This window comes from Drosophila serrata, unplaced genomic scaffold (assembly GCF_035046125.1).
Source record: "Drosophila serrata isolate PLE 108 unplaced genomic scaffold, ASM3504612v1 contig_21, whole genome shotgun sequence".
NCBI classification, from domain to species: Eukaryota; Metazoa; Arthropoda; class Insecta; order Diptera; family Drosophilidae; genus Drosophila; species Drosophila serrata.
Window position 1 is genome coordinate 66,458 of NW_028256919.1, and position 27,377 is coordinate 93,834.

At 39.3% G+C, this 27,377-nt stretch overlaps 3 protein-coding genes across 6 annotated transcripts in view; 1 reads left to right on the forward strand and 2 right to left on the reverse strand.

The window, feature by feature from the left end:
• The window catches only part of Nipped-B (Nipped-B cohesin loading factor), a 57,319-nt gene extending 48,510 nt beyond the window's left edge, over window positions 1–8,809 (forward strand). For all 4 annotated transcript variants that reach the window (XM_086829075.1, XM_086829080.1, XM_086829088.1 and 1 more), the window contains 5 exons: window positions 50–285; window positions 343–500; window positions 558–1,221; window positions 1,319–1,519; window positions 8,047–8,809. In XM_086829075.1, the coding sequence (XP_086685201.1) occupies window positions 50–285; window positions 343–500; window positions 558–1,221; window positions 1,319–1,519; window positions 8,047–8,199 (1,412 nt within the window). In that variant the 3' untranslated portion in view covers window positions 8,200–8,809. The remainder of the gene's footprint in view (window positions 1–49; window positions 286–342; window positions 501–557; window positions 1,222–1,318; window positions 1,520–8,046) is intronic.
• A 12,487-nt stretch (window positions 8,810–21,296) lies between these two features.
• LOC147645085 (uncharacterized) lies at window positions 21,297–21,632 on the reverse strand. The gene has a single exon (XM_086829113.1). It carries the CDS (start codon window positions 21,630–21,632, stop codon window positions 21,297–21,299), a length of 336 nt encoding a protein of 111 aa, XP_086685239.1.
• A 5,070-nt stretch (window positions 21,633–26,702) lies between these two features.
• Window positions 26,703–27,038, reverse strand: LOC147645086 (uncharacterized). The gene has a single exon (XM_086829120.1). The coding sequence runs from the start codon at window positions 27,036–27,038 to the stop codon at window positions 26,703–26,705; it is 336 nt and encodes a 111-aa protein (XP_086685246.1).
• Window positions 27,039–27,377: the final 339 nt, after the last annotated feature.

Here is a 27,377-nt window from a genome sequence, read left to right on the forward strand (position 1 = left end):
TTCCCTTTTCATGAATTTGTGTATAATTAAAAAAAAACTTAATTTTTAGGGGAAAAGCAATCAAAGCATGAAGATCTAAAGGAAATGAACGACGTTTCATCTGGAATGGCAAGTCGAATTATTCAACTTTATTTGGAAGAAGTACTGGAATGTTTTTTGAATCAGGATGACTCAGTGCGTTTATGGGCCGTTAAAGTAATTCAGATTGTTCTTCGTCAAGGATTAGTTCATCCTGTTAGAATGGTTCCATATTTGATATGCTTAAGCACTGATCCAAAAGTAGAGGTATGCTATACCCTCTTTATTGAGAAAATGGAGTTCTAAAACGGTGTATTTTATTAGTCTGCACACAGAGCTGATGCCCTTTTAAAAGATATCGACAAAACTTATTCTGGTTTTGTAAATATGAAAGTGCAATTTGGGTTGCATCTTTGCTTCAAGCTACAAAAAGTTCTCCAAATTAACAACAGAGGAAAACTCGATATTATTCGAGGTTATGCGTAAGTTACAACTAGTATTTTTTAATTTAATCTAATTGATTTTGTTATGCTTTCAAGGAAACGCGGAACAGATCAGGTAACAACATCATTAAACGATTTTCTTTATACCTTATTACGCACTACTAAGCCACAAAGACGTGCCTTGGTGCAAACTGTTACAAAACAATTTGATGATCAAAAAACTTCCCTACAACAAATGTTGTACATTGCCGATAATCTGGCTTACTTCCCATATGTGGTTCAAGATGAGCCTCTATATCTAATACATCAAATAGATCTACTCATATCAATGGCAGGAACGCATTTACTTGCGACTTTTAAAGAGCACCTAAAACCAAGCGACAAAGAAGGAGATGTATTAGATGATGACGATGACTTGGAAGATCCGCAAGTTTTGTTTGATCGCTTGCCTGAAGATATGACCGAAATAAAAAAATGTATAACATCTGCTCAAGCGTGTATGCTTCTACTAATACTAAAGGATCATTTAAAGGATATGTATGGAATTACCGATAGTAAAATTTCAAGATATTCTCCCTCTGAACAGAAGATTTATGAAAAGGCTGTTACGCGTAGATGTGTTACTGACTTTAATCCAAAGACAACTATTGATGTCATTAAAAAACAAATGGCACAACAGGTGTTAAGCCCAGAACTCAATTACCCTTCTAGACCTCTGAATACCGAGGAAAAATTGGACCTTGTTGTAAAATACCTTGATGTATGTATGATAAAATATATTTTTTTATTTACTATTATTTTCTATTATACACCTGTATATTGTATATTATACTATGTATACTAATATTTTGTTTTAGTTTAAGAAACTTATGTTAAAACTGGACCCAGAAGAAAGAGATTCTGATGCTGAGGAATTACGTGAAAAATCCATCTTAAATAACTCGACTGAATCTGACAATATCGTGTACATCAATTCAACTAAGAAATCCCTTATCTCAGGCGATTGCTTAAACTTAAGTCACATTCACTCGTCTACTATATCGGATACATCAAAGGAAGTAAGTTTTGGTGATCAATATCTTTGCAATTGGTATAATATTTTCATTCAGAAGTAAGCAAAGGGCGAATGACCACTTTTATTTATTTATTTATTTATATAAAGCTAGCAGGTTGTGTTAAACTAAAGTCTAACTTAATTAATGAGCATTGGCTGCTTTGGCCCACCTCTCGATTGGGTATGCACAAACCCTATGCATATTCTGGATTAAGCAAAATTTTCCCTATCAATGTAACTTTTATCAATTTTTCTGCTATGCATGTGAATTTGCTAATGCTTTTGTCGGATAGAACGTTTACTTTTTGCTGAGAAACATAAAACCATAATTTTCTTTGTTGTCTTTATAGTATTCCTAGTTGTCTTCAAACCTCTTTCAAACCTCTTTCAAACCTCTCTTGACAAATGCTTCAATCCAGATTTGCGGGCGGACTTGCTTGAAATTCCCCTCCATAAAAAGGGTAGTGGTCGTATATTTCTAACTTTAAGAAGACTTTAAAACTTGGGATCGTTCCCAAAATTATTTGAACAGCTATTTACCCCTCAGCAGCAACAAAAATGTGCTTCAATAATTAGACCTCCTTAGCATGACCTTATAAAGAATCAATCGACTATAACGGCTTAAAAAAAAGTGAGTCATATGTTTTATTCACCGAAATTAGTAAGGCTTTTTGATTGTCCATTAATCTTAACTTTTTAAAAACTTGAATTGGTAAATTTGTCGAATACTTACTAAAGACCTACTTAAACGAATACAAAGACTTTTATTCAACAACCCGTTGTCTAATATTGTCTTTATGGCAGGTGTGTTATTCCTAGGTCCTGATTGTAACAGGCCAGTTAATATTAGTCTGCTCTGGCCACACTAATCGATATGTTACGCTCTCATGAGAGAGCGCATCTCTTGTAAATAGATGGTTGAATACAAGCTGCCTGCGAGCAGCAGATCACTATTTAAACGAGAGCTTTAGAAGAAAGAATAAACGAAAAGTGTAAATCAGAATTTAAGAACAAACGAAGAATTTAGAAACAAAGAATTTAGGAATGAATAAAGATAAAGAATTGGAGTAACAACCTGTCACATTATATATTTTGATTATGTGTCCGTATCACACTTGCGGCTTTAGAATCAGATAAATAACATCAATACTGTTCACGAAAGTATTTTTGAGTATACCTCAGCGTGGTGTTCATAAATAAGCTCAATCACGGTCAGGTTGTCTTAGGTATCTTGATAAACCATATACAATTTTGGATTCCGGCCAGAGCTTTCCCTTCAGTACCATTCCTCTCGGATTCAGGTCTGAATCAGGTCGAATTGTTGAGTACTCCTTCCTAAAACATACCTGAATTTTCATACAACCCCTCCAGTAAGCGTTAGCAAACCTGAAATCGGATTTCCCGAGGAATCATCCGGGAATCCGTCAGTACTCTTGCCAGGAATTTGCAGTGAATTTCGATACGAATTCACTTCGGTATCAAAAGGGAATTTATAAGCGGATTTCGAGCAGAATCAGCCAGGAATTCTAAACGGAAGCATCCAGAAATAGTAGGGAAATTTAAAGCAGAATCAGACGGGAATCCCAGCGGAAAACGTGCGAAAAATCCTCGGACCCCCCCTTTTAATTTTCGGCGGAATTTACAATTTATTTATTTATTTATAAAACTTTATAATTTGTTCAATGATTAGCACAACTTCTTGCATTTCCCCTAAACGTATGTTACGGGTCTTTCCTTCCGGAAATGTATAATTAAAATAATATGTATGTTGGAATCAAATCAATATTTGCATAAATATTATTTGCACCGTTCAAAATCAATTCTGCAAATGAATTTATTAATTGAATACCATTTGTATCTAGTCACTTACCTTTTAACAATATTTAATAAATTACAACGCAAAACATTTGTGAATACTTCAACTGTCATTACCGTCTAGGTTCAAAAGCAATTCTGGAAATGAATTTATTAACTGAATACAAATAAGCCACTTACCCTTTAACAATATTTAATGAATTACATTGTAAAACAATTGTGAATACTTCAGCTGTCATTAGAGCTGCGAAAAAATCGATTTCAACAACGAGACTATCGATTCTTTTTTTCTTTAAATAATATTTTTCATCATCTCAATCTAATTTCGGAACCGCTGCTCCGAATCCCTTCGAAAACAACAATTAATTGTTTGGCAGTATCTGAACACAGGTAGAATTTTCATTGCCTACTTTGTTTCGGAGTTCTCTCACCGAAACCCATGAGATTTGTTTTTGTTTTTATAACATGACACCAGGAATCGGATAGGAAACGAATTTTGGTACTGAAGGGTACATATAGACATACATCCCGAACTAATAAAAGCGTGGCGGTTTATTTTTTATTTATTTTTTTTTAATAAGCAATAAGTTAATTTTTTTAAATAAAAAAAAAAAAATTATTTAAAAAGAACGCTGCGTGAGTAATAGTTAATAGTTAATAGTTGAAGAAGTAATCAATTATAAAACGATTTTTAGTTTTCGTGTACACCGACTTTTAAAATGACTTTAAGAGAGCGCTGTAAGAAATAATCCTAAAAGCCACAAACACATTACAACAATACTGTGTCTTATACTGCAAGCCTTCAAAATCTGCTATGAAAATACAGGCAAATATGCTATATGCACCGATTCCCCATCCCCAATAATATTTATAACAAACACCAACAAGTATTCCTACTACTTCACCACATTTAGAAACAATTACCAAACTCTTTCCAAAAATAAAATTAATTTGGATCCCAAGAAACATTGTCATAAAAGTCAACCAAAGAGCCGACAAGGCTCTCAAGAAGACTTACTGCAAAGTTTCATTCAGATAGCTTCAAAACTGAGAGACTAGTTTGCGTAGAAACGGACAGACGGAAATGGCTAGATCGACTCGGCTGTTGATCCTGATCAAGAATATATATACTTTATATGGTCGGAGGTGCCTCCTTCACTGCGTTGCAAACATCTGACTGAAATTATAATAACCTGCAACGGTATAAAAATTAATAGACTACGCCTAGGACACACACAATTCACAAATGCCCATTACATCGATAGAACCCTCCAATGCATATCCTTCTCTCCTTCGAAAACCCAATCCAACTCCTAGCTAATCCAGCAACAGCAAATTCAAAGAAAATCCTGTCCTTCCTCTACAAACCCAACCTCACCCGAAAAATCTTATCCTTAAGCCCACATTCCTTAAAATTCAAATCTGTAAATACTTTGTCGAGCGGTAGGCCATAGCAGCCAAGGCTTCTAATATTAAGGGGTTAGACCACCCTGAACGTATTTGTATTTTTAATAGCTTTGGCAAAATTGGAGAGTATTTTAAAAATTAATTTTGCCAAAGCAAATTTGGAGAGTATTTTAAAAATTAATTTTGCCAAAGCTATTAAAAATACAACTTTTTTTTGATTGGAATATCAAAGTACATATGTTTAACTAAGAAATGCTCATTGGAAGAAACAAAATAAAAACAAATGGCGGAGATATAGCCAATCAAATAAGAAACTTTTATTGCGAAGGGTCGTATGGTGTACATGCTGCATAGCACATTTTTTATCCGAAACCCAAAAACAATTTATTGAGAAAATTTTTTTTGAGCAACTGCGATACAACAGTTCGTTCTTAGAACTATGGATCTAAGAATATGGATCATACGTTTGAAGCCCTCAGTAAGGCGTCCATAGTAAACGAATTTAATCGGTTCAAAAGAACTTTGTTTTTCGATCTACGCGGTTTAAATTGGGATGCAAAGCAAAGATTACTTTCGTACTCTAATAGACTCCTCCTAACAAACTTACCTTCCTTAGCCAAGCGTAAAACTATGATTGGCGTAACCTTTTCTATAACCTCATTCATGATGACGTGGAAAGTGTTTACTTGTTGAGTCAGCTCAATTTCCACGTACCAAATAGAAATACTATATCGTATTTACCCTTATTGTAACACCACTGTTGAACCTCCCTTGAATTTGAATAGTCTTCCCAAACTAAATACTTTAATCCTAACCCACTTAGTACAAATGCAAACATACAATCTGGCAGCACGCCAGTAGTTAATTTCCTTGTAGTGTTTTTCCATATTTCCTAACCAAACAGGCACGTGCTTGGTTTCATACAGCGCACTTGTATGTAAACCGACTATAGTGAATACAGCCGAGTCGATCTGGCCATGTCCGTCTGTCCGTTTCTACGCAAACTAGTCTCTCAGTTTTGAAGTTATCTGAATAAAACTTTGTAGATAGTTTTATATATATTCTTACTCGTATATATGTCGGAACGGGCCGGATCGAGCGACAATATCATATAGCTGCCATAGGAATAATCGGAAAAATAAAAAAAGAAAATGACAATTTCTATTTTCAACAGAATTTAATCAAATTTGAGAAATAGTCTTTTTTATATTATTCTACAATTTAGTGTAGAATTGTATGAATATCTGACTACTATATCATAAAGCTCCCATTGGAAAGATCAAGAAATTAATAGAATTAAAAATTATAACTTTATCAGTTTTCAACAGATTTTCATCAAATTCGAGATACAGCCATATTATATTATTCTACAATTTTATGTCAAATTTTACGACAATGTCATATAGTTGTCAAACAAACGATCGTTAAATATACAGGAAAACGCAAAACTGTGAATGTAAATCTGTAAACATGTTTTTTTTCACATAAATATAAATATATATAATTGATTCCTAGTTATCGAACTTCAAACCTGCAAGGGCATACAAATTTCGGCGTGCTGAAGTTAGCCTTTTTTTTTTGCTAAGAATAAATTTTTTTAACAAATGGGAGCACTTAAAAAAAATTCAACGTCATATCCTACGTCATGCCATAGAGGATGTTATGGAGAAGCTGTGTAAAAAATGAAGAAAACCGATAGATTAGTTTCTGAGAAATCATATACAAAGATAAAAAAGTACTCTAAGGTATACCGGCAGCGTTCATTTCTAATAACTATAATATCCACAAATAATGAGATATTTTGAAGCCTGATGGGACCCTAAGAATATCGGCATCAAAAAATTATGTAAAAATAAAGAAAAAACTATTTTTAAAAAAGTTCAGGGTGGTCTAACCCATTGAAGGGTTACATACAGTTAGAGGGCCAAAAAAAATTGCATTTTGTCGAGTGTTTTTTGAAGGAACTTTTTAACTCATTGATCCAAATTTTAACACATATTAAAATATCTTTTAACTGTATTTTAAGACTTAGAACTAGTAAAAATATTTATTTGGAAAAGAGTTACAGCTGAATTCCGGGAGCTCCTCTTAAAAAAGACGTTTTGCGGTGACCACTTTATGTCGGAACTGAATCATCCGAAAATAAAAAGCCAAACAAAATTCGTAAGAGTAATGTCAAATCTAGTAATTAATCGAAAGAAAAAAGCAAAATAAATTTGTTTGACAAAATGGCGGTTTGGAAAAAAAAAAACGATTTTTCACCGAAATTTCCGCTTTAAATTGTTTATAAAAATAAATTATTTATTGGAAAGAAAAAATCTTCGATTAATTTCTAAAAAAAATATATTTAAGAAGGTCGTGGTAAAATTTGAGACTAATCGGTTGGTCACCGACTTTAAAAACACCATTTTGAGAAAAACACGTTTAAAGTTTGGAATGCACTTTACTTAGGAGCAATTTACATAGAACACCCCGAAACGCCTTTTCAAATTTACTTTTTACTCAAGAAATATTCACCGGAACTAAATAAAACTTTCTGTGTATAAATATATTTACATTAAGAAAATAAAATAAAAATAAAACTTTTTTTTTTTTAATTCTAACTGTTTGTTACCCCTTAAGTTAGTCTTAAGTTTAGAACAATCTGGTAGCTTTATATAAATAAATAAATAAAACAATAAAATATTTCCCGTTCCCAAAGTTGATAAAAATGAGTGGAAAAACAACTTAGATATAATTAATTTCTATTAATTTTGTATTATTTATTTATTATTATTTTCTTGATTTATCGATGCTTCCTACGCTATGTGATATAGTCGTCCGTTTTACAGAAAAATAAATACGAGATGCAAATATTTAAAAGTATATAATAATATTTATAAGTAGAAGAAAGTATATTTAAAACAAGAAAAGAAACTAACTTTTGCTTTGCAAATTTCTGACTAAAATCTTAACATCCTGGAAGTGTTACAAAAATAAAAAACCAAACCCTCCGTTAATGATGTGCATTATCACTTAATTAATTCAGCCCAAGACTATTTTTAAATTCAGAATACCTTTTATGCAAACATCGGCCCAAAATCTAAGACTTTCCTTTTTGTGGTGATTGTTATATTATATAGTGGTTTATTCCGATCATAATACAAGAGGTGTCTTTTCGAAATTGACAAATGAGAGAACCAATGGACAAGGTTCGTGTATTCTTCAACTTAATTTTTTGTTATTTTTTTTTTATTTACACTGTGCTATAGCTTTCCTACTGGTTTGCTTGTTTTAACGTTCTTCTTCCATCAAAAATTATATTTTTAGGAAGCTCCAGATGTACCCATGACTCACATTGGAAAGTCAACGAGTTTACTTGCGAAACCAAGTGCTCGTAAACCATATCAAGTACGGGCTAAAAGAAAACGAAGGAAAATTGAATCATCTGATGATGAAAACAGCAATGAAGATATTGCGTGAGCGCATAAGTTTTCTATGTTATGCTATAGGATGGCTATAATAAACAAATTGTCAAAAATATTACATGTACAATAAGTAATAATGAAAAGTTCATATATAATTCTAATTAAAGATATAAAATAAGAATCTGAAACTTAAATTAATTAGTCAATAATTTCCTTTGATGAGAGGTTTAAAATTACGCTGTGAATTTGAATTTCTTGTATATCTTATTTCAAAACAAAATAAAATAAAAAAGATTATAACTTAATCTAAACCGAGTTATGAATGCAAAATAACACTTTTAAAAAATATGACATGTATAGAATCTATTGTTTAAATACTTACAGTAATATAAAAAGTACACAACTGCAGCTCATAAAGCACCACTGGTAAATATATTCTGGTTACATCAAAAAAGTGTTGTAGCTACGTTTGCAGTCTTTAAATTAACTAATAAGACTAATTCCTTAAAACATTATATGAGAAAATATCTTAAATTACAGAAAACTTGATTTGTTAATTAAGCATATACAAAAATATGTACATTTATGATAATGAAATAATATAAAGTAATATAAAATGTGAATATATACTATATATATAAATTAAATTTTAAATTTAACTTAAATTGGTTTATTGATTTAAAGAACAATTGATTTTTAATATTAATTGTCTTATGATGATGATGTCTTATTATTTTTTCTAGTACTAGAAAGGAATCTGAAGCTATGATAGTGTTCGGATGAATCCTAGTATTTTTGTTTGTGCATTCCCTTCTATTGTAATCGAGTAAAAATTGTGCATTCTCTTCTATTGCACGATGCAAAAAATTTATTTATTTTCATCGAAGTTAACTTTTTTGTACCAGTGAATAAAAAGGCGACCAGTCTTCCAACAATACTTTTTTTATGTTGTTCCAAATGTCCTTTTGTATTTGCATACTTCTCAAGGACCGATGACAATGCAATAATTTGATTAAAAAAATTTCATTATCCTGATTAGAATCTTCAGGATTGATAAATTCTTTTATAGATCCTAAACGGTATTCGCATTGAAGAACTTGATTGCTCAATGTTAACAGGAAAAACACCATGCAACAAAGAGGCCCTAAGAGGCCACGCTTTTAACGCTGAATTTAGTGATCTTGTTTATAATAATATACTATTGCTCAGAATTTAATAATTTTGTTTGCAATTATAAATTTTTTTTCTTCTTTTTAGTTCGGTTATTTTAAAAGCATTTTTTTTAATTTTTTTTTTAACTTTTATTTATTTTAAACTGAACTGAATTAAATCTTTTATGTTAATGAGGTTGCTCGGAGCAGACCGCTAGCGCCTAATCATGCGCGCATGGGTGTATGGCTGCACCTGCTGCGCTCTTAGCTTTTCTCTTTCGTAATCTATTTCTCTATCTCTTCTTCTTCTGTCGCCTTATCTTTATGCTAAGCTATATTGTATTGTTCGGATGTATCTAGTATGTTTGTTTGTGTATTCTATTGTAATCGAGTAAAAATTGTGCATTCTCTTCTATTGCACGATGCAGAAAATGTATTTATTTTTATCGGAGCTAAATTTTTTGTACCAGTGAATAAAAAGGCGACCAGTCTTCTAGCAATACTTTTTTTATATTGTCCCAAATGTCCTATTGTATTTCAGGTATGATTGTATTCTACGGAGACCTTCTGGCTAGCTTTGCAGCTTTCTCGGCTAACTCGATTTTATATACATAGTTCTATATGAGCCGCAGATGATATATTTTCCCTTGAGTTTGAGGGCAACACCGAGAAGTGGTGAGGTTGTCCCTATGAAACTCAAGGTGTTCCTTGAACGAGAGCCGGGTGTAAAGGATAACACAAAGGTGTTTAATAGTCCTATGCGATGGTGGCTTCACCAAAGGAAACCTCCTCCGTTTCAACTGATTTCCGACTAGAAACCAGGGTCGCCTCCGACTTGTGTACCCATAGCTCCAGGCCATCGCTCGAAAGACGCGTTTCAATAGCCTTAATCGCTCTTTTCGCCTTCCTCTCCGCTGCTGTCTCTCATGGACTTAGCGTTCTCTAAAACTGCCTTTGGCTACTTCCAAGAGCGCGTTTCCTCTAGCCGGTCCTTTAGCTGGCTAACTTTCCTTTATGTGACCAGGGCGCTTTCTGCGGGACGGTCTTTTTTATATTGACCACCGTTCTTCATGAGTTTTCGGCAGTCCCGGGCTCGGGCTCGGGCTCGGCATTAGGCTTCCCACCTGGTATGCTCTAAGCGCATTTGCAGCATACGCAGCCAAAGCGACCGGCTGCTCTTCCTCCCAATATCGCCCAATGCAAGGCTGCATTATTTTGGGGGTTTCATAATTCTTTAAGCCGCTTAATTGATCTGTGCTTTGTCTACGATCTTGTAGCCGTACGCCTTACAAGAGTTCCTCCATTGACGGAACCTGAAGATCCTTATCATCAAAATTTCATAGTGACTATCAATATGGGAAATATCTTAGAAACCTGATCGAATAGCTGACAACAGTTCGCTGTTTTCAAAAAGCTGACTACGAAAAGTTAAAAACTTTAGGTTAAGTCGTTGCTTTTTTCATGGAAGTTTCTATATGAGTTTATTTGCGCCCTGCGTATTTCCTTCTTCTTCGTTAATATATAATATAATAATTTTTCGCTTATTCCACTACGATGGCTTTGTCCACTTCCTAGGGTCTCCAGGGAATTTTCAATGTCTTTCGCAGATTTTACTGTACCCGGAAAGGACCCAAGTCTTGTTGGAATTGTCTTTATAAACTTTCCCCAGTTAGTATTTCAAGTCGTATTGAAAATGAATGTACTTGTGTGCTGAGAAGAATGGTCTCTCGAGGACTTTCTATTATGATACCCCGTCCCACTACGAGCGTTATATCTAGCACGTTTGACGATGTTGGACCTACGAACCACTTTGTTTGCTATGTGTAGATTAGTGGAGAGAATGTATTCCAAGAGTGACTAACCTCTGTTGGTTATGTCGGGGCTCTCCCATCCCACGAGCAGCAGCTGGTTTTAACCTGGCTTCTGACTTCCTCCGGTGGGGCTGTACTTAGGTGGGGGCTGTTAGCGTGTACAGCCTTCCGTAGGAGCACGGTGGTTCTGTTTCTGTTTACTGATGGCTGGGTGACGTTTTTTGAGACTCAGGTAGCTACCCATGCCCCACGACATCTTCCCGTATCTGGGATAAACAGTATCTTCCACCTCCTTGTCGACGAACCGCGCGTGCACCGTTTCTCCCCGCGCTTCGGTTATCTTGCGTTTGGGTCCCTTCGGTCTATGCTGATATATCAGTCTCCCAAGATCTTGTGAGGAAGTGTGGCGTAGTGCAGCCTGCCCTCTTCAGTCCGTGGCTTTGCTCAGGCTAGCTTTGCCTTCTCTTGGAAGAGGGACGCCTTGTTCTAGAGCCTGCTCTGGATCTTGAGAGCCGCTTTGTACCATACAATACCTTTTATTCCTTCGCTTGACCATTGCGGAGCTGGTGCCTGGTTTCGGAGAGTGGAGAAGACGAGTCTGTACCGACGAATGCACCCGAGCGGCACAGCTTGCTCTGACTTGTCGTGGTGGTGGCAGTAGTGGTTCAACTAGTATGACCTGCTCCCGTCGTGCTAGAGGTGTGATTCTCGCCGGTGGTAGCAGTCACGCCTTTCACCGACTTTTGGGCTGACATCCCAGCCCTGATTGAATTTTTTTGTTTCGTCCATTCAGATAAAAACTTAAACGTTTATTTTCCGGGGAACCACCCACTTGTGTTAGGACTTACGCCAGGCACCTCCAAACAAAGCTAATGATTCATTTCCTCCGGCTTTAGGAGAGAGGAATTGAACCCTAGTCTGGAAAACTGCATTACCGCGTACGGAGCAAGCGGCAGTGCATTATCCTTGGTCTGGGGTAATACAGGGTCTATTGCCCAGCCGGCGCCCTCGTGGAGGGTTCAGCTGATGGATTTTCGTTTAATACTTTAATATCCGAATTTAATTGGTTCGATCTGTATATGTGCTCTGGCATGGCAACCACCGTGGATATTTTTTACAGTGCCATGAACTCTTTCTTTTCTTTAAGTGTTACTGGTTAGGTTACCAACTATCCGTTGGTTTTTAATAAAGCACATTGGTTTCAATTAATACATTTTTTTATTTAATTATAAAAAGAAATAATATATATATATATATGCCCTTATTAAACTATACCCTTACCTCTGCACCACAAAAGAGAGTGTTTTTTAATGATGTGCTCCGACTCACAAGAGGTGGGCAGAGGCAAGGATAGGTGTCTTAACATATTACGCACATTTGTTTCAATAGACAATTCAACGTGTAACAGAAAATATTATTTATTGTACAGGGACCATAGGACACGGAAAGGATCATGCTCGTGAAGGGCACATAAAGGGCAATTGGACGAAAATAATTTATTTGCTAAAAAGTTTGGTGGAGCAAATATGTCCGTTAATATTTATGCAGGAACATCACACCGTGGCAGGTTCGACGATCCTTAAGTTGGGAAGGTTTAGTAGGCGCCATCTCTCGGTGTACGAAGGAGGACGACTATGTTGGTCCCAGCGAAATCTACATAGAGCAAACAAAATGAATTGTTTCTGAACAGATTCAATAAGGTCTTGATACTTCGCGTATTGAGGTGACAATACACACGAATAATATTCAAGAATGGGACGAACAAGTGAGATATACAGTATTTTTGAATTGTAAGGATCATCAACCTCCTTTGACCATCACTTAACAAAGGCAAAAACCCGTCTACCTTTACCAACAATGATACCAATGTGGTCGGTAAAATTTAAGGTATGGTTGAATAGACCTCCCAGATCTGTTACCGTATAGATGAGTTCAAGATCGCTCGCACCTATAGTGTAATTGGCGTGTAGGCAATTTTTCCGGTTAAACGACACAAGATTGCATTTGGAGATGTTGAGAAATGGAGATTATTAGTGGACGATATTTGCATGATATTTAAGTCAGTTTGCCGAAGCGTATGTGAATAAGAATTCGTCAATGGCAAACATAGTTTGGCGTCATCTGCGTAAATCATCACATTTGAGTGTAGAACCACTTCAGGCAAGTCGTTGATAAAGAGGCCGGACAGAAGTGGCCCAAGGTGGCTCCCTTGAGAACGCAGTAGAGACAAAAACCCGGTTTGAGAGACAGCGCTTAAATGCAAGACGTTGAGTACGGTTGGATAAATATGTTGCAATCCAGTTAGTCAATAAAACAGTAGTAGTAGTAGGTGATTTACCGAGTCAAAAGCTTTGCTGAAATCGCGGAAGATAACGTCAGTTTGGGAATTCAATTTGAAAGCGTTTCATCTCAAAATTCAAGAAGGTTTTTCATAAAGTCACGTTGAGAGGGGGACACAATTAACCGGCATTGGTGCTGCAGTTGCGCAGCAATCAGAAGTCCGAATAACTTGGGGAGAGCACTAAGCTTTGCAATCCCTCTGATTTATTGCTCTTTTTATGGAGAGATATGATGGAAGATTCCTTCTAACTTTCTGGGAAAAATGAAATGAAATGAAAGGACATCAAGGGCCTAAAGCATCAGCACAGTGTCACAAAACTCAGCAACGCGATCTTGACCAGAAGAAAAATAAGGCTTTAGTGTCTTGAGATTCTGAAAACATCGTCTTTGCATATAGTGTGCATGAACATGAATTTAGAGTGTGGAAGAGAATAAGGATAGGAAGAAGTTGTATTGTAGCAAATAGATGAGTACGTAGACTAAACAAATTTTGAGCATAGGTTCGTTTTATCAGGCTCATTAGTCGCGGACTCAGTTTCGAGATGAAGACAAGAAGGAAAAAGTTGGAATCTTTGTTTTGAATTAACAAACGCATAAAATTGCTTAGGATTAGTCTGGGACTCATTTCTACACCGATTTCATTCAGAATTGTGGGATAAGTTTGTGCGAGTTGTCAAATATCTAGAAAGGTTCACTTGCGACCCAGTTCTGGAGAATTTCTTGTAAAGTCTAAACTTCAAGATTTTAAGGTAAGAAAGTCGACGAGAAAACCATGGGGGCTTGTGAGACACTTCAGGTGATGGAAAGGATGGGACATAAATGTTAAAAGCAGAGTATAAAATGTCATAAAAGCGCATAACTATGTTAATGGGGTCGTCTATAGGATTGTATAAAAGTCAAATCAGATAAGGATGAATAGGAGTTAATGCCATTGAAATTAGCTTTGCGGAAGCGGCGAAAAGTTGTTGGAATGACTTCTGGACTAGGAAGTAAAGGTGACGACGCTTCAAGAATTATCTCCAGTGTGAGGTGTCAGAACAGGACAGGAGATAGGGTCAATTCTTTAGACAAGGACTTTGGCAACTCAGACGCAAAAATAAGGTCTAAGATCTTATCACCACAGTTCTTAACGTAATTCAAATGGCCCAAAGAAAGGTCAATAAGGCCATGAACTAAGTCATGAGGTGCAGTGAGAACCAGAAAACTAATGTGAGGTGATGGCATCCAAGATATGGAAGGAGGGTTAAAATCGCCCATAAATATAAAATGGTCATTAACACCCAGAGTTGATTGAATTCCCTAGAAAGGTGCTGTCTGAAGCCGCCACACATGCGCATTCACAAGCCGTCACACCGACGCACTCAACAGCCGCCACCCTAGTGCATCCACAAGCCGCAACCCAGGCACATCAACAAGCCATCTTACAGGCGCACCCATAAGCCGCCACCCTGGTGCAACCACAAGCAGACACACTGGCGCATTCTGAAGCCGCCACACTGGCGCATCCGAAAGCCGCCACACTGGCGCATCCAAAAGCCGTCACATTGGCGCATCCGAAAGCCGCCACACTGGCGCATCCAAAAGCCGTCACACCGACGCACTTAACAGCAGCCATAACAGGACCACGACTTAGCAACCTGGCCACAGCCGGAGGCCCCTCTCCAAGTCGCTCCACGAGCGCAACTGCAGAGTGACCAGCTCACGACCACTTAAACCCACATACTCCAGCAGAACACACTAACGGAGGTCATACACGCAGGTCCAAGGTCAGGCCCTAGCTGGATTGGAGCCTTGCCCGCCACCGAGCCCCCGGCAATCCTACGAAACCCGTTTCGCAGGAAAACTAGACGAGTTAGGTTTCAGGACCCGGAACCAGATCTGCAACTATATGCATTCCCTCATGCGGAATTGCCGACGCTGAATTTGACCCCAATGACCACACAGAGATCTATCCAGAACCCTGGGTGGGACAGTGCCTCGAGCGAGAACTTTCTCGGTTCGACACGCTTTTCGGCATCTCCCACATCCTGCAATGAGAGCCGTCATCGACAAGCAGATCGACGAGCTGCTCCGCGACGGTAGGATCGAGCCTACCGCCAGCTAAATGACAACTCAATTCCTGACGCATATCCACTACCGAGGATCCATCATATTTTGGAACAATTGCGCAACGCCCGTTTCATATCGACGCTGGATCTCAAGAATTGATATTGACAGATACCAGTAGCTCCTGCCATCCGCGGACGTGGATTATTTCATTGGAAGGTGATGCCTTTCGGTCTACACTCGGCCCCGGAAACTTTTCAACGTGCTTTTCGCATATTTGAATGACTATGATGATCGGATCTACACTACAGGAACACGTCCGGAATCTACGCGAAGTGTTTAGACACCTGTGGGATGCCAACTTCCGCCTGAATCGGGACAAGTGTAAATCCTTTCAACGGAGTATCACATACCTTGGACATGTAATTAGTGCAGCAGGGACTCACACGAATCCAGATAAGATTTCCGCCATACGGGAGCTAACAGCGCCGACGAACCTCAAGGAGCTTCGCCGATGCCTCGGCATTGCGTTCTGTCACAGACGCTTTGTACCGAACTTTGCCAGCGTAGTGGAACCAATGATTTCCCTATTCAAGAAGGATCGGTAGTGGGAATGGTTTGTTTTGAAGCAGGAGTATGCTTTTCAAGGATTGAAAGAGCTGTTGGCGGAAGCCCCGATTCTCGCATGTCCCGACTTCTCGGCGTAATTCGTTCTCCAGACCGACGCCAGTGAGTATGGTATTAGAGCCATCCTGACCCAAACCATTCAACAGCAGAAACGCGTCATCGCATACGCCAGCCACCAGGCTCAACAACCCCGAGCGGAACTTCTCGGTCACCGAAAAGGAATGTCTAGCGATAGTGTGGGCTATCCGCAAGATGCGATGCTACATGTAAGGGTACCGATTCGCGGTACTCACCGACCACTACTCCCTAAAGTGGTTCAATTCCATCGACTAACCCACGGGACGGATCGCTCGGTGGGCGTTGGAATTAAAACAGTTCCAAAACTTAGTTGCGGACGCCCTGTCGCGCCAACTACTTGCAACCGACACTTGCAACAAGCGCAGGTGCCGGATAACATCTGCAAATCAATCAATAAGATGCTTCGCCGGACTCAGCAGGAACCCGCCAAGTATCCCGACTACCGCGAGGAGAATGGACGGCTATACCGACGTATAGGCTTGCGTCCGGAAGAGGAGGACTACACCCCCTGGAATCTATGCGTGGGCGCTAGCTTTCTCAGGAGGGTACTAAAGGAATGCCACAATCATCCGACCGCCGGACATTTCTCCTTGTGTTTCTGGACTCGTTCAGCAAATAGGTCGAGCTAATCCCCCTGCGACAAGCCACTGTGCTATACTTGAAGCGAGCCTTCCGGGAAAGGATATTCAGCTGTTTCGGAACCCGGAAGACTCTGGTTTTTGACAACGCGACTCAGTTCACAAGCGGAGCCTTCCGGGGTTTCTGCAAATCCATTGGAATGGATCTCCAACATACCGCCCCATACACACCACGACAGAACCCTACAGAGAGGGCAAACTGCACCGTAAAGACTCCAGACGTAAAAGACCATAAAGAGCTAACGGCTACACAGCATCTTCAAAGTTGCTCGTGACAACGCCGAACGTGCTATCGCCGAGCAAGGCAGGCACTAGAACTCACGCCGAAGGGAATGGAGACCAGCAGTGGGTGCTCTAGTTCTCGTTCACCGGCAGGCATTATCCAATACTGCCGAAGGGTTTGTTGCAAAGCTAGCAGCCAAGTATGACAGGCCTTATCAGGTCGTCAAATTCCTGTCGCCGAACATAGTTCGTCTAAAAGATCCAACTACTCGCATCAACAACCTGAACCCGTATCATCATCACATCGACAGCGACAGCGACAGCGAACACGAGCGCACGCTCGATGACCATGACGATGACCACACTCGTGCCCTGGCCGAAGATACCAGGGCGTCACGTGGGCCACTTGCTGGAGAGCGCGCTCGCCCAACGTCCCCACCCCCCACGGAGGAGAAGGAGAAGCCGTCATCGGGCCTGGCTGCAGGACCGTCGGCCGTGGTACCCAAAAACCATACGGCTGCCCCTTTGGGCGCCGTATATGAGGACATCTCGGATGACGAGGTTATCGAGATTGGATCCTCACCCGTCATCGACGACCCCGGCACCTGGGTGTGAGGAACCGATGGTTTCCCACGCACCAATGTAAATGTTTGTAGATGTAGTTTTGTATATAGTACCCAAGGAGGGCAATGTCGTCGCCAGACTAAAGTCCATAAACTATAACGGGTTCTACACACCATCGCTCGAGCCGAACTGTGGTGTTGCTAGAATTCAAGAAGAAGCACCTACTGGTAGCTTCCTGCTACATGGCACACGATAGGCCAGCTCCACCGGAAGAACTCAGGAGCCTGGTAGAACCCGGCCCAAAGGACCAGCAACTAATCGGGGGTGCAGACTCCAATGCGCACCACAGCGTATGGGGAAGCCCCGACATAAACGACAGAAGTAAGTCACTTTTACACTTTATTCCTTCTATTAATTTATATTTTGCAAACGTGGGGGAGGAACACACTTTTGTAGGCCCCACCTCGTCCAACGTGATAGATATAACACTCGTAGCGGGACAAAGTACAATGGTATCAGACTGGAAAGTCCTTGAGAGACCATCCTTCTCAGACCACAGGTACATACAGCTCCAATGCGAATTCGATCACTCTACAAAACCAATAGCCTTTAGAAACCCCCGGAACACTAACTGAGGAAAGTTCAAAGAAATTATCTATCGAAAACTCGCGACTCGTCCGAGCACAGTAAAATCCGATGAAGATATAGAAAAGTCCATAGAGACCCTCTCAAAGGAACTACTAGGCGTATATCACGCATCATGCAGAATTTCAAGAAGCAAGAAAAGGACCAGACCACCCTGGTGGAGCAAGGACCATTCGCTCCAACGCGATAACCTTAAAGAAATCTTCAAAATCGCCAAACAGGCGAAGGATAATATAATCAACGAGGACTACAAAATCCTGTTTAGGGATTACAAGAAGGAAATACGATGGGCACGAAGAAGCTCTTGGAGGTACTTCTGATCTAACATAGAGACGGCCAAAGAAACGGCTAGACTCCGGAAGTTGCTTTCAGAGCAACCCACTATACAGAGTTAGCTCAAACACGATGACGGGCAGTGGACTGAGGACAGCGACGAGGCCCTAACAGCACTAATGCACGCGTACTTCCCAGGTTGCACAGAGATCACCGGAGCTAACAAGCACCAGGTACTAGCAACCAGGGAAGAGCATCTCCCAAATAAACTCTTATCCTCTAGAAGAATTCACTGGGCTATAGACTCCTTCGCGGGGATAAATGCGCCAGGACTAGATGGAATATTTTCAGCCATGCTGCAGGTGACCAAAGAAGTCATCAATCCATGGGTATACGCAATCTACACAGGTTGTCTTAGTACGGGCTATATCCCAATCCAATGAAGGACCTCGAGGATTGTATTTCTGCCTAAAGGAAAGAGCGGGCACGTCAGTCCCAAGGACTACAGACCAGGCTCACCTCCTTTTTACTCAAGACGCTAGAAGCTGCTGGACCTATATATCAGAAACAATATGGGCAGATTACTGTCAACCAACCAGCATGGACTGCGGCAGTTGCATTTAGTGTGACGAACTTTTTTCCATTGTTTTTTTTATACCCCTTTAGGGTATTATATATTCAGCCAGAAGAAGCAAAGCAGTGAAAGTCATCTCCAACCATTCAAAATATAAATATTCTTGATCAGCATCAATAGCCGAGTCAATCTAGCCATGTCCGTCTGTACATTTTTACCCAAACTAGTCTCTCAGTTTTGAAGCTATCTAAATGAACCTTTGTAGTTAGTCTTCTATATACTCTCACTCGTATATATGCCGGATCGGTATGAATGATAAGAAATATTTTACAAAAAAAAAATTATAACATTTTCAATTTTAACAGAATTTGATAAAATTTAGGTATAGGCATTTTAAATTGTTCTAAAATTTTGTGTAAAATTTTAAATTTTAAAAATTGAGATACAGCCATATTATATTATTCTACAATTGTTTGTCAAATTTTATGAATAGTGGACTACTATATCATATAGCTCCCATAAGAACGATCGAGAAATTTAAACAGTTGAAATTTATAACTTTTTAAGTTTCCAACAGATTTTCATCAAATTTAAGTTACAGCCATTTTATGTTATTCTACAATTTAGTGTAAAATTTTATGAAAATCGGACTACTGTAATATTTAATATAAGTAAGTGATATTTAATAGTTCAGACGTAATATTTGATAATTCGAATGAGCCATTCCCTTTTGTGAAATAAGTCAAGGGCACGTCTTTACCTTTTGTGTTCCGTTTCTCGACTGTGTTTTATTCAAAGTTTTTCTTACAATTCTTAGCTTTTGTTTATATAAAGAGAGAGAACCGCATGCATGCATATGTGTACGAGCGATAAGAGATCAGCGTGTGAACGCTGACTTAGCATTGTTTTTAGGTGGCGGTCATATATCACGCTCACTTGAATTGGGTTTGTTTATGTTCAGCGCTGGTATGCCGCTGCTAAGCTTATACCAAGTTCTTGTTACAGTGCTATCAATACATGTGCATATTACATCTCCCCCCTTCGGGAAAATAACGTAACTAAGTGAAGTTATGTTAGATGTACATACATTTTTTGTATCTATATTTATAATTAATTGTATTAATATTATTTTTATTTTTTAACCTTATTAATTAATTTTTTTGTACATATTTTTGTGTGTTAGATCAAAATCAAATCAAGTAGAAAAAGGAATTTTAAATATATATAGTGAAGTGTTTCTGTTTTGTGAGTCGAACTAATGTCCCGTCAGTTGACTAAGGACAACGCTAAGTTGAATTAATAAAACGAATATTCCGCTTCACGTCTTTATTCAAATGATCTCAGCTTAAGACTAAATTATTGTGACAAAAATCTTACTTCTACTGCCCTTTGTTTAAAAAAGTTGGGGAGCGAGATCGCCCGCTTGGGATATTGATTGAAGAATTATTTATGTTATTGAGAAGGAGCATTGCTTGCTCCGGATGTGGATTGTTTACATTGGTTCAGCGTGGGATCGCCTACGCTGCAGATTCATATTTCTTGGAACATAACAGAATTTGTGAATATGTCACTATATATATATTTTTTTTACTCTTTTTTTTTACTCTTGCGTACTTATTGTATTAGAAATTAAAAATTTTTAGTCTATCTTTATGAAGTATCTGCTTTTTATTTTTATTTGCTAAAATAACTACATTTTCATTATCTTCTATGCTTTCTACCTTATAGAGCCCAGTGTATTTATAATCTAATTTATGTATTTTTAACTCAAGGTTATTATTTAATCTGTTTTTGTTGTATTTAATATTTTTATAAAAGCATTTGTAACTGTAGCTATTGTATTTGCTATATAAATGCCATGCTGAATTTCCTGGCTCGGAATAAATACACTGTCTTCTAATGAGTTTAGTTTTCGGACGACATGGGATCGTGCTGGCTGTTTATGGGGAAAACAACGAATTTGCCACCCTTGAGCAATAATAGCTAACGCACGAATAGGTTGTTTGTTTGTAGTCGGAGCTGCAACAACCGATCGAACGCTTAGCTTCAATACATAATACGCTTACAATGTAGCTTAGCTTAAAAGATAAGGCGACAGAAGAAAAACAGAGAGAGAGAAATAGATAATAAAAGAGAAGAGCTAAGAGCGCTGCAGGTGCAGGCATACACCTATGCGCGCATATTTAGGCGCTAGTGGTCTGCTCCGAACATATTCCCCCCGTTGAAAGAGGTACTGTTCCAACTACATCGGCATCGTGAGGCAGAACTGCTAGCTTGGCGACTGCCCTCTTAATTAGACCCGTCGCAGTACGAACCATGGCTACTCGGATGACGCCGTCCTTGCCCGGAATGATTTCCTCAATGCGCCCAAGCTGCCATTTTATAGACGGAATACTGTCCTCCTTCAGCAACACTATGTTTCCAACCTTGATGTTGGACGTTTCGAACAGCCACTTTCTCCGTTCTTGAAGTAGGGATAAGTACTCGCTGCTCCACCTCTTCCAAAAGTGCTGCTGCATCTGGGTCACCCGTTGCCATCTGCTGAGGTGGCCTTTACGAAGATGAGTCACGTCGGGCTCAGGAAATCGGCCGTAGGTGGAACCTCTTAGGAAGTGAGCTGGCGTTAGAGCTTCCAGGTCATTCGCGCTTTCTGTAAGTGGACAGAGTGGTCGGGAGCTGAGAATGGCGGAAATCTCATACGATAGGGTTCGCAATTCATTAAGGGTCAAGATGGAGCGTCCGATGACCCTGTAAAAATGATGCTTTGCCGCTTTGACCGCCGCCTCTCATAAACCTCCGAATAAGAGGCACGCGGAGGGATGAATTTCCAGTCGATCCCATCAGCCAAGCAGGCAGATGATATCGATGCCGTGTGTTGCTCGCTCCCAAACAATGCCTTTAACTCGGCAAGCTCGTCGCTTCGCACCGACGAATTTTGTTGCTTTGTCGCTCCAAATAATACGCGGACTGCCCCTAAGGCTAATAAACCTATTCAGGGCTATTCATGCTAGAAAGGAATCGGTTGTGAGGTCCTGAACGCCCTGTGCCGCCTTCGTGGAGAAACAGACACTTGTGAGGTGCTTTATTCCTGCTTTCCGCTTTGCAATAGAAAGGCCCACAATAGTCCACTCCTATGACATGAAATACAGGATTAGGTCGCACTCTATCTGCTGGTGAAAATATCGGATGCATTTGTTGAAGACGCAAGCTACGAATTTGCGGCCTCCAATTGGTCAATAACTTTGCCGCAATGTGGCAAGCAATGCTTGTGGTCCTGCATGTAAATATTTTCTATGAAAATAAATGACGATCGCCTTGGTGACTGCGTGATCCTAGGGTAACTATATCGGATGCCTCATATCGTAGTCCAAATTCTGCAACCTTCCGCCAACGCGCAGTAAGCCATCGAATCCGAGCATTGGCCTCAGTGAGATCAGTATGCTCTCCTGAGGACACGCCTTGTCCTGGCTGAGAACCCTATACTCCTTGGCAAAGTGAACCTGTTGAATGCTCCTCAGAAGCAGCACAGTACCAAGGTTGATCTCCTCAACCGAAAGAAGGCCTTTTAATGGCACAGCTTTGCCTTTGCAATTGGCAATGAAAGGATGAATATATGCAAATACGCGCTGCAACTTCTCGAAAGTGTTGATGAATTTGCAACTCGATGAAACGTCAATGCAAACGGCTCCAACTAAAGCTGCGGAATGACGCTGTGGAAGATCTTTAACTGGCTCCAGCAGAGAGGGCCAATTCGACGAGCTTTGAAGCAGGAACGAATGTTCGTTAGCCCAAAGGGAATGATCTAGCAATTCTCTTAGGTACATCCTTTCGACACGACATCTGCCTGGTTTAAAATTGTCGGAACGTGATGCCAAGTCATGTCTTTCGTCATCTCCTGTATTTTCGCGATTCGATTTGACACAAATACGTTGACCTCCTTTGGGGGCTGGCGAATCCATGCCAACACAATAGACGAGTCAGACCAGCAATGAAACGCGCAGTCGAAATCTATACCTTCCTTGACGTTTACTATAAGCTCAGCCAATAATAGTGCTGTTGAGAGTTCCAATCTTGGAATTGTCAAAGCCTTCAAGGGAGCTACTCTCGACTTGGCACAGAGCAAATGGACCTTTAATTCTCTATTAACCTCAAATTGCAAATATAAACACGCTTCATACGCAAATAGCCTAGCATCGCAGAACCCATGCAATTCAACGGATGTCTGTGGGGGCATTGCGAATCGTGGAAATTGTATGTTCTGGATAACTACCAACTGAGAGGTCAACTCCCCCCATGACAAAAGAATGGGTTCTAGCAATACGTCATCCCAATCCACGTTAGCACTCCATAAGGATTGTAGAAAGATTTTAGATTTTGTGATGATTAGTGTAATTAGTCCAAGTGGATCATAGAATTTGGCAATTGTTGACAATGCAATTCGCTTGGTGGGTCGATGAGCTGTCGGTATTTTAGAGAAATTAAATAGGAGCTGATCAGACGCCGAATCCCAGGCCAAACCCAAGGACTTGGAGATGTCCGATCCATCCCTAACGCAGTCAGATTCCCCTTCGAGAGCTTCTGCATCAATCGAACACCATTTGCGGATTGGAAAGTGCCCTCGCGACAGTAGCTCCTTTACCTGGCAACGAATTTTTCTCATCTCTTCAACTGAATCACCACCAAAAATCAAATCATCCACATAGAAATCTTTACGAACAATTTTAGCTCCAACCGGGAATGATTCCTCCTCATCGTAAGAGAGCTGATGCATGGCTCTTATAGCCAAGACGGCAGCTGGCTCAGTTCCATAAGTCTTTGTGTTTAACTTAAAAACACTTAGCTCGTCCGTGGAGTTCTCTCGCCAAACGATGCACTGCAAAAAGTTATCAGAATGCGAACAGCGCACGCAGCGGTACATCTTCCAGATATCTCCACAAAGGGCAACTTTAAAAAATCGAAAGCGAAGCAGGACGTTGAAGATTTTTCTTTGAATTGTTGGCCCTGCAAGAAGTAAGTCATTCAGAGACCTACCAGAAATCGATTAAGCTGATCCATCAAACACGACACGCAGCTTGGTCCTCGTGCTTTCTTGCTTATGTATGCAATGGTGAGGGGGAAGGTATTGTACCGATGATGCCCTTGTTACACTAGACATGTGCCCTAGCTCGATATATTCCCGTAAAAATGCAGAGTTCTGAGTCTTCAAAGCATGGTTCCTATCCAATTTGGCTTCCAAACTTTTGAAGCGACGACGAGCCAGGCAACAGGAATCACCTAAAGATTCGAATCCTGATGTGGACAAGAGACGAACAGAATACTGCCCATTTTCAAGCCTAACATAACTTTCCTTGAAAAGCTGCTCGCATCGCAAGTCCTCAGGCAACAAAACTGGTTCTGACGAACTGAAGTCCTCGCAAATGTGTCATCATCAGAATGATTAGTAGGATCCTTGACGATGGCAGCTAAGACAGACTAATGAGTTGAACAAGTTTGGTGTTCTGAAGTGTTGGCAACGCGCTATCCAAATGAATTTGTCCCGTAGCAATTATTTCGAAAAAGAGGCCAGCACCATTTAGAAGATCTATTCGTTCTGATCGATTGAAATATCAATCAGCGTATATATGCCGGATCGGACAACTATATCATATAGCTGCCATAGGAATGATAAGAAAATTTTTACAAAAAAAAATTATAACATTTTCAATTTTAACAGAATTTGATAAAATTTAGGTATAGGTATTTTATATTATTCTAAAATTTTGTGTAAAATTTCCAAAAGGAACGATCGAGAAATTAATACAATTAAAAATTTTAACATATTTAGTTTTCAAAAGATTTTTATCAAATTTGAGATACCATATTATATTATTCTACAATTGTTTGTCAAATTTTATGAAAAGTGGACTACTATATCATATAGCTCCCATAATAACGATCGAGAAATTTAAACAGTTGAAATTTATAACTTTTTAAGTTTCCAACAGATTTTCATCAAATTTAAGTTACAGCCATTTTATGTTATTCTACAATTTAGTGTAAAATTTTATGAAAATCGGACTACTGTAATATTTAATATAAGTAAGTGATATTTAATAGTTCAGACGTAATATTTGATAATTCGAATGAGCCATTCCCTTTTGTGAAATAAGTCAAGGGCACGTCTTTACCTTTTGTGTTCTGTTTCTCGACTGTGTTTTATTCAAAGTTTTTCTTAGAATTCTTAGCTTTTGTATATATAAAGAGAGAGAACCGCATGCATGCATATGTGTACGAGCGATAAGAGGTCAGCGTGGGAACGCTGACTTAGCATTGTTTTTAGGTGGCGGTCATATATCACGCTCACTTGAATTGGGTTTGTTTATGTTCAGCGCTGGTATGCCGCTGCTAAGCTTATACCAAGTTCTTGGTACAGTGCTATCAATACATGTGCATATTACATCTCCCCCCTTCAGGAAAATAACGTAACTAAGTGAAGTTATGTTAGATGTACATACATTTTTTGTATCTATATTTATAATTAATTGTATTAATATTATTTTTATTTTTTAACCTTATTAATTAATTTTTTTGTACATATTTTTGTGTGTTAGATCAAAATCAAATCAAGTAGAAAAAGGAATTTTAAATATATATAGTGAAGTGTTTCTGTTTTGTGAGTCGAACTAATGTCCCGTCAGTTGACTAAGGACAACGCTAAGTTAAATTAATAAAACGAATATTCCGCTTCACGTCTTTATTCAAATGATCTCAGCTTAAGACTAAATTATTGTGACAAAAATCTTACTTCTACTGCCCTTTGTTTAAAAAAGTTGGGGAGCGAGATCGCCCGCTTGGGATATTGATTGAAGAATTATTTATGTTATTGAGAAGGAGCATTGCTTGCTCCGGATGTGGATTGTTTACATTGGTTCAGCGTGGGATCGCCTACGCTGCAGATTCATATTTCTTGGAACATAACAGAATTTGTGAATATGTCACTATATATATATTTTTTTTACTCTTTTTTTTTACTCTTGCGCACTTATTGTATTAGAAATTAAAAATTTTTAGTCTATCTTTATGAAGTATCTGCTTTTTATTTTTATTTGCTAAAATAACTACATTTTCATTATCTTCTATGCTTTCTACCTTATAGAGCCCAGTGTATTTATAATCTAATTTATGTATTTTTAACTCAAGGTTATTATTTAATCTGTTTTTGTTGTATTTAATATTTTTATAAACGCATTTGTAACTGTAGCTATTGTATTTGCTATATAAATGCCATGCTGAATTTCCTGGCTCGGAATAAATACACTGTCTTCTAATGAGTTTAGTTTTCGGACGACATGGGATCTTGCTGGCTGTTTATGGGGAAAACAACGAATTTGCCACCCTTGAGCAATAATAGCTAACGCACGAATAGGTTTTTTGTTCTCTAGTCGGAGCTGCAACAACCGATCGAACGCTTGGCTTCAATACATAATACGCTTACAATGTAGCTTAGCTTAAAAGATAAGGTGGCAGAAGAAAAACAGAGAGAGAAATAGATAATAAAAGAGAAGAGCTAAGAGCGCTGCAGGTGCAGGCATACACCTATGCGCGCATATTTAGGCGCTAGTGGTCTGCTCCGAACATATTCCCCCCGTTGAAAGAGGTACTGTTCCACCTACATCGGCATCGTGAGGCAGAACTGCTAGCTTGGCGACTGCCGTCTTAATTAGACCCGTCGCAGTACGAACCATGGCTACTCGGATGACGCCGTCCTTGCCCGGAATGATTTCCTCAATGCGCCCAAGCTGCCATTTTATAGACGGAATACTGTCCTCCTTCAGCAACACTATGTTTCCAACCTTGATGTTGGACGTTTCGAACAGCCACTTTCTCCGTTCTTGAAGTAGGGATAAGTACTCGCTGCTCCACCTTTTCCAAAAGTGCTGCTGCATCTGGGTCACCCGTTGCCATCTGCTGAGGTGGCCTTCACGAAGATGAGTCACGTCGGGCTCAGGAAATCGGCCGTAGGTGGAACCTCTTAGGAAGTGAGCTGGCGTTAGAGCTTCCAGGTCATTCGCGCTTTCTGTAAGTGGACAGAGTGGTCGGGAGCTGAGAATGGCGGAAATCTCATACGATAGGGTTCGCAATTCATTAAGGGTCAAGATGGAGCGTCCGACGACCCTGTAAAAATGATGCTTTGCCGCTTTGACCGCCGCCTCTCATAAACCTCCGAATAAGAGGCACGCGGAGGGATGAATTTCCAGTCGATCCCATCAGCCAAGCAGGCAGAT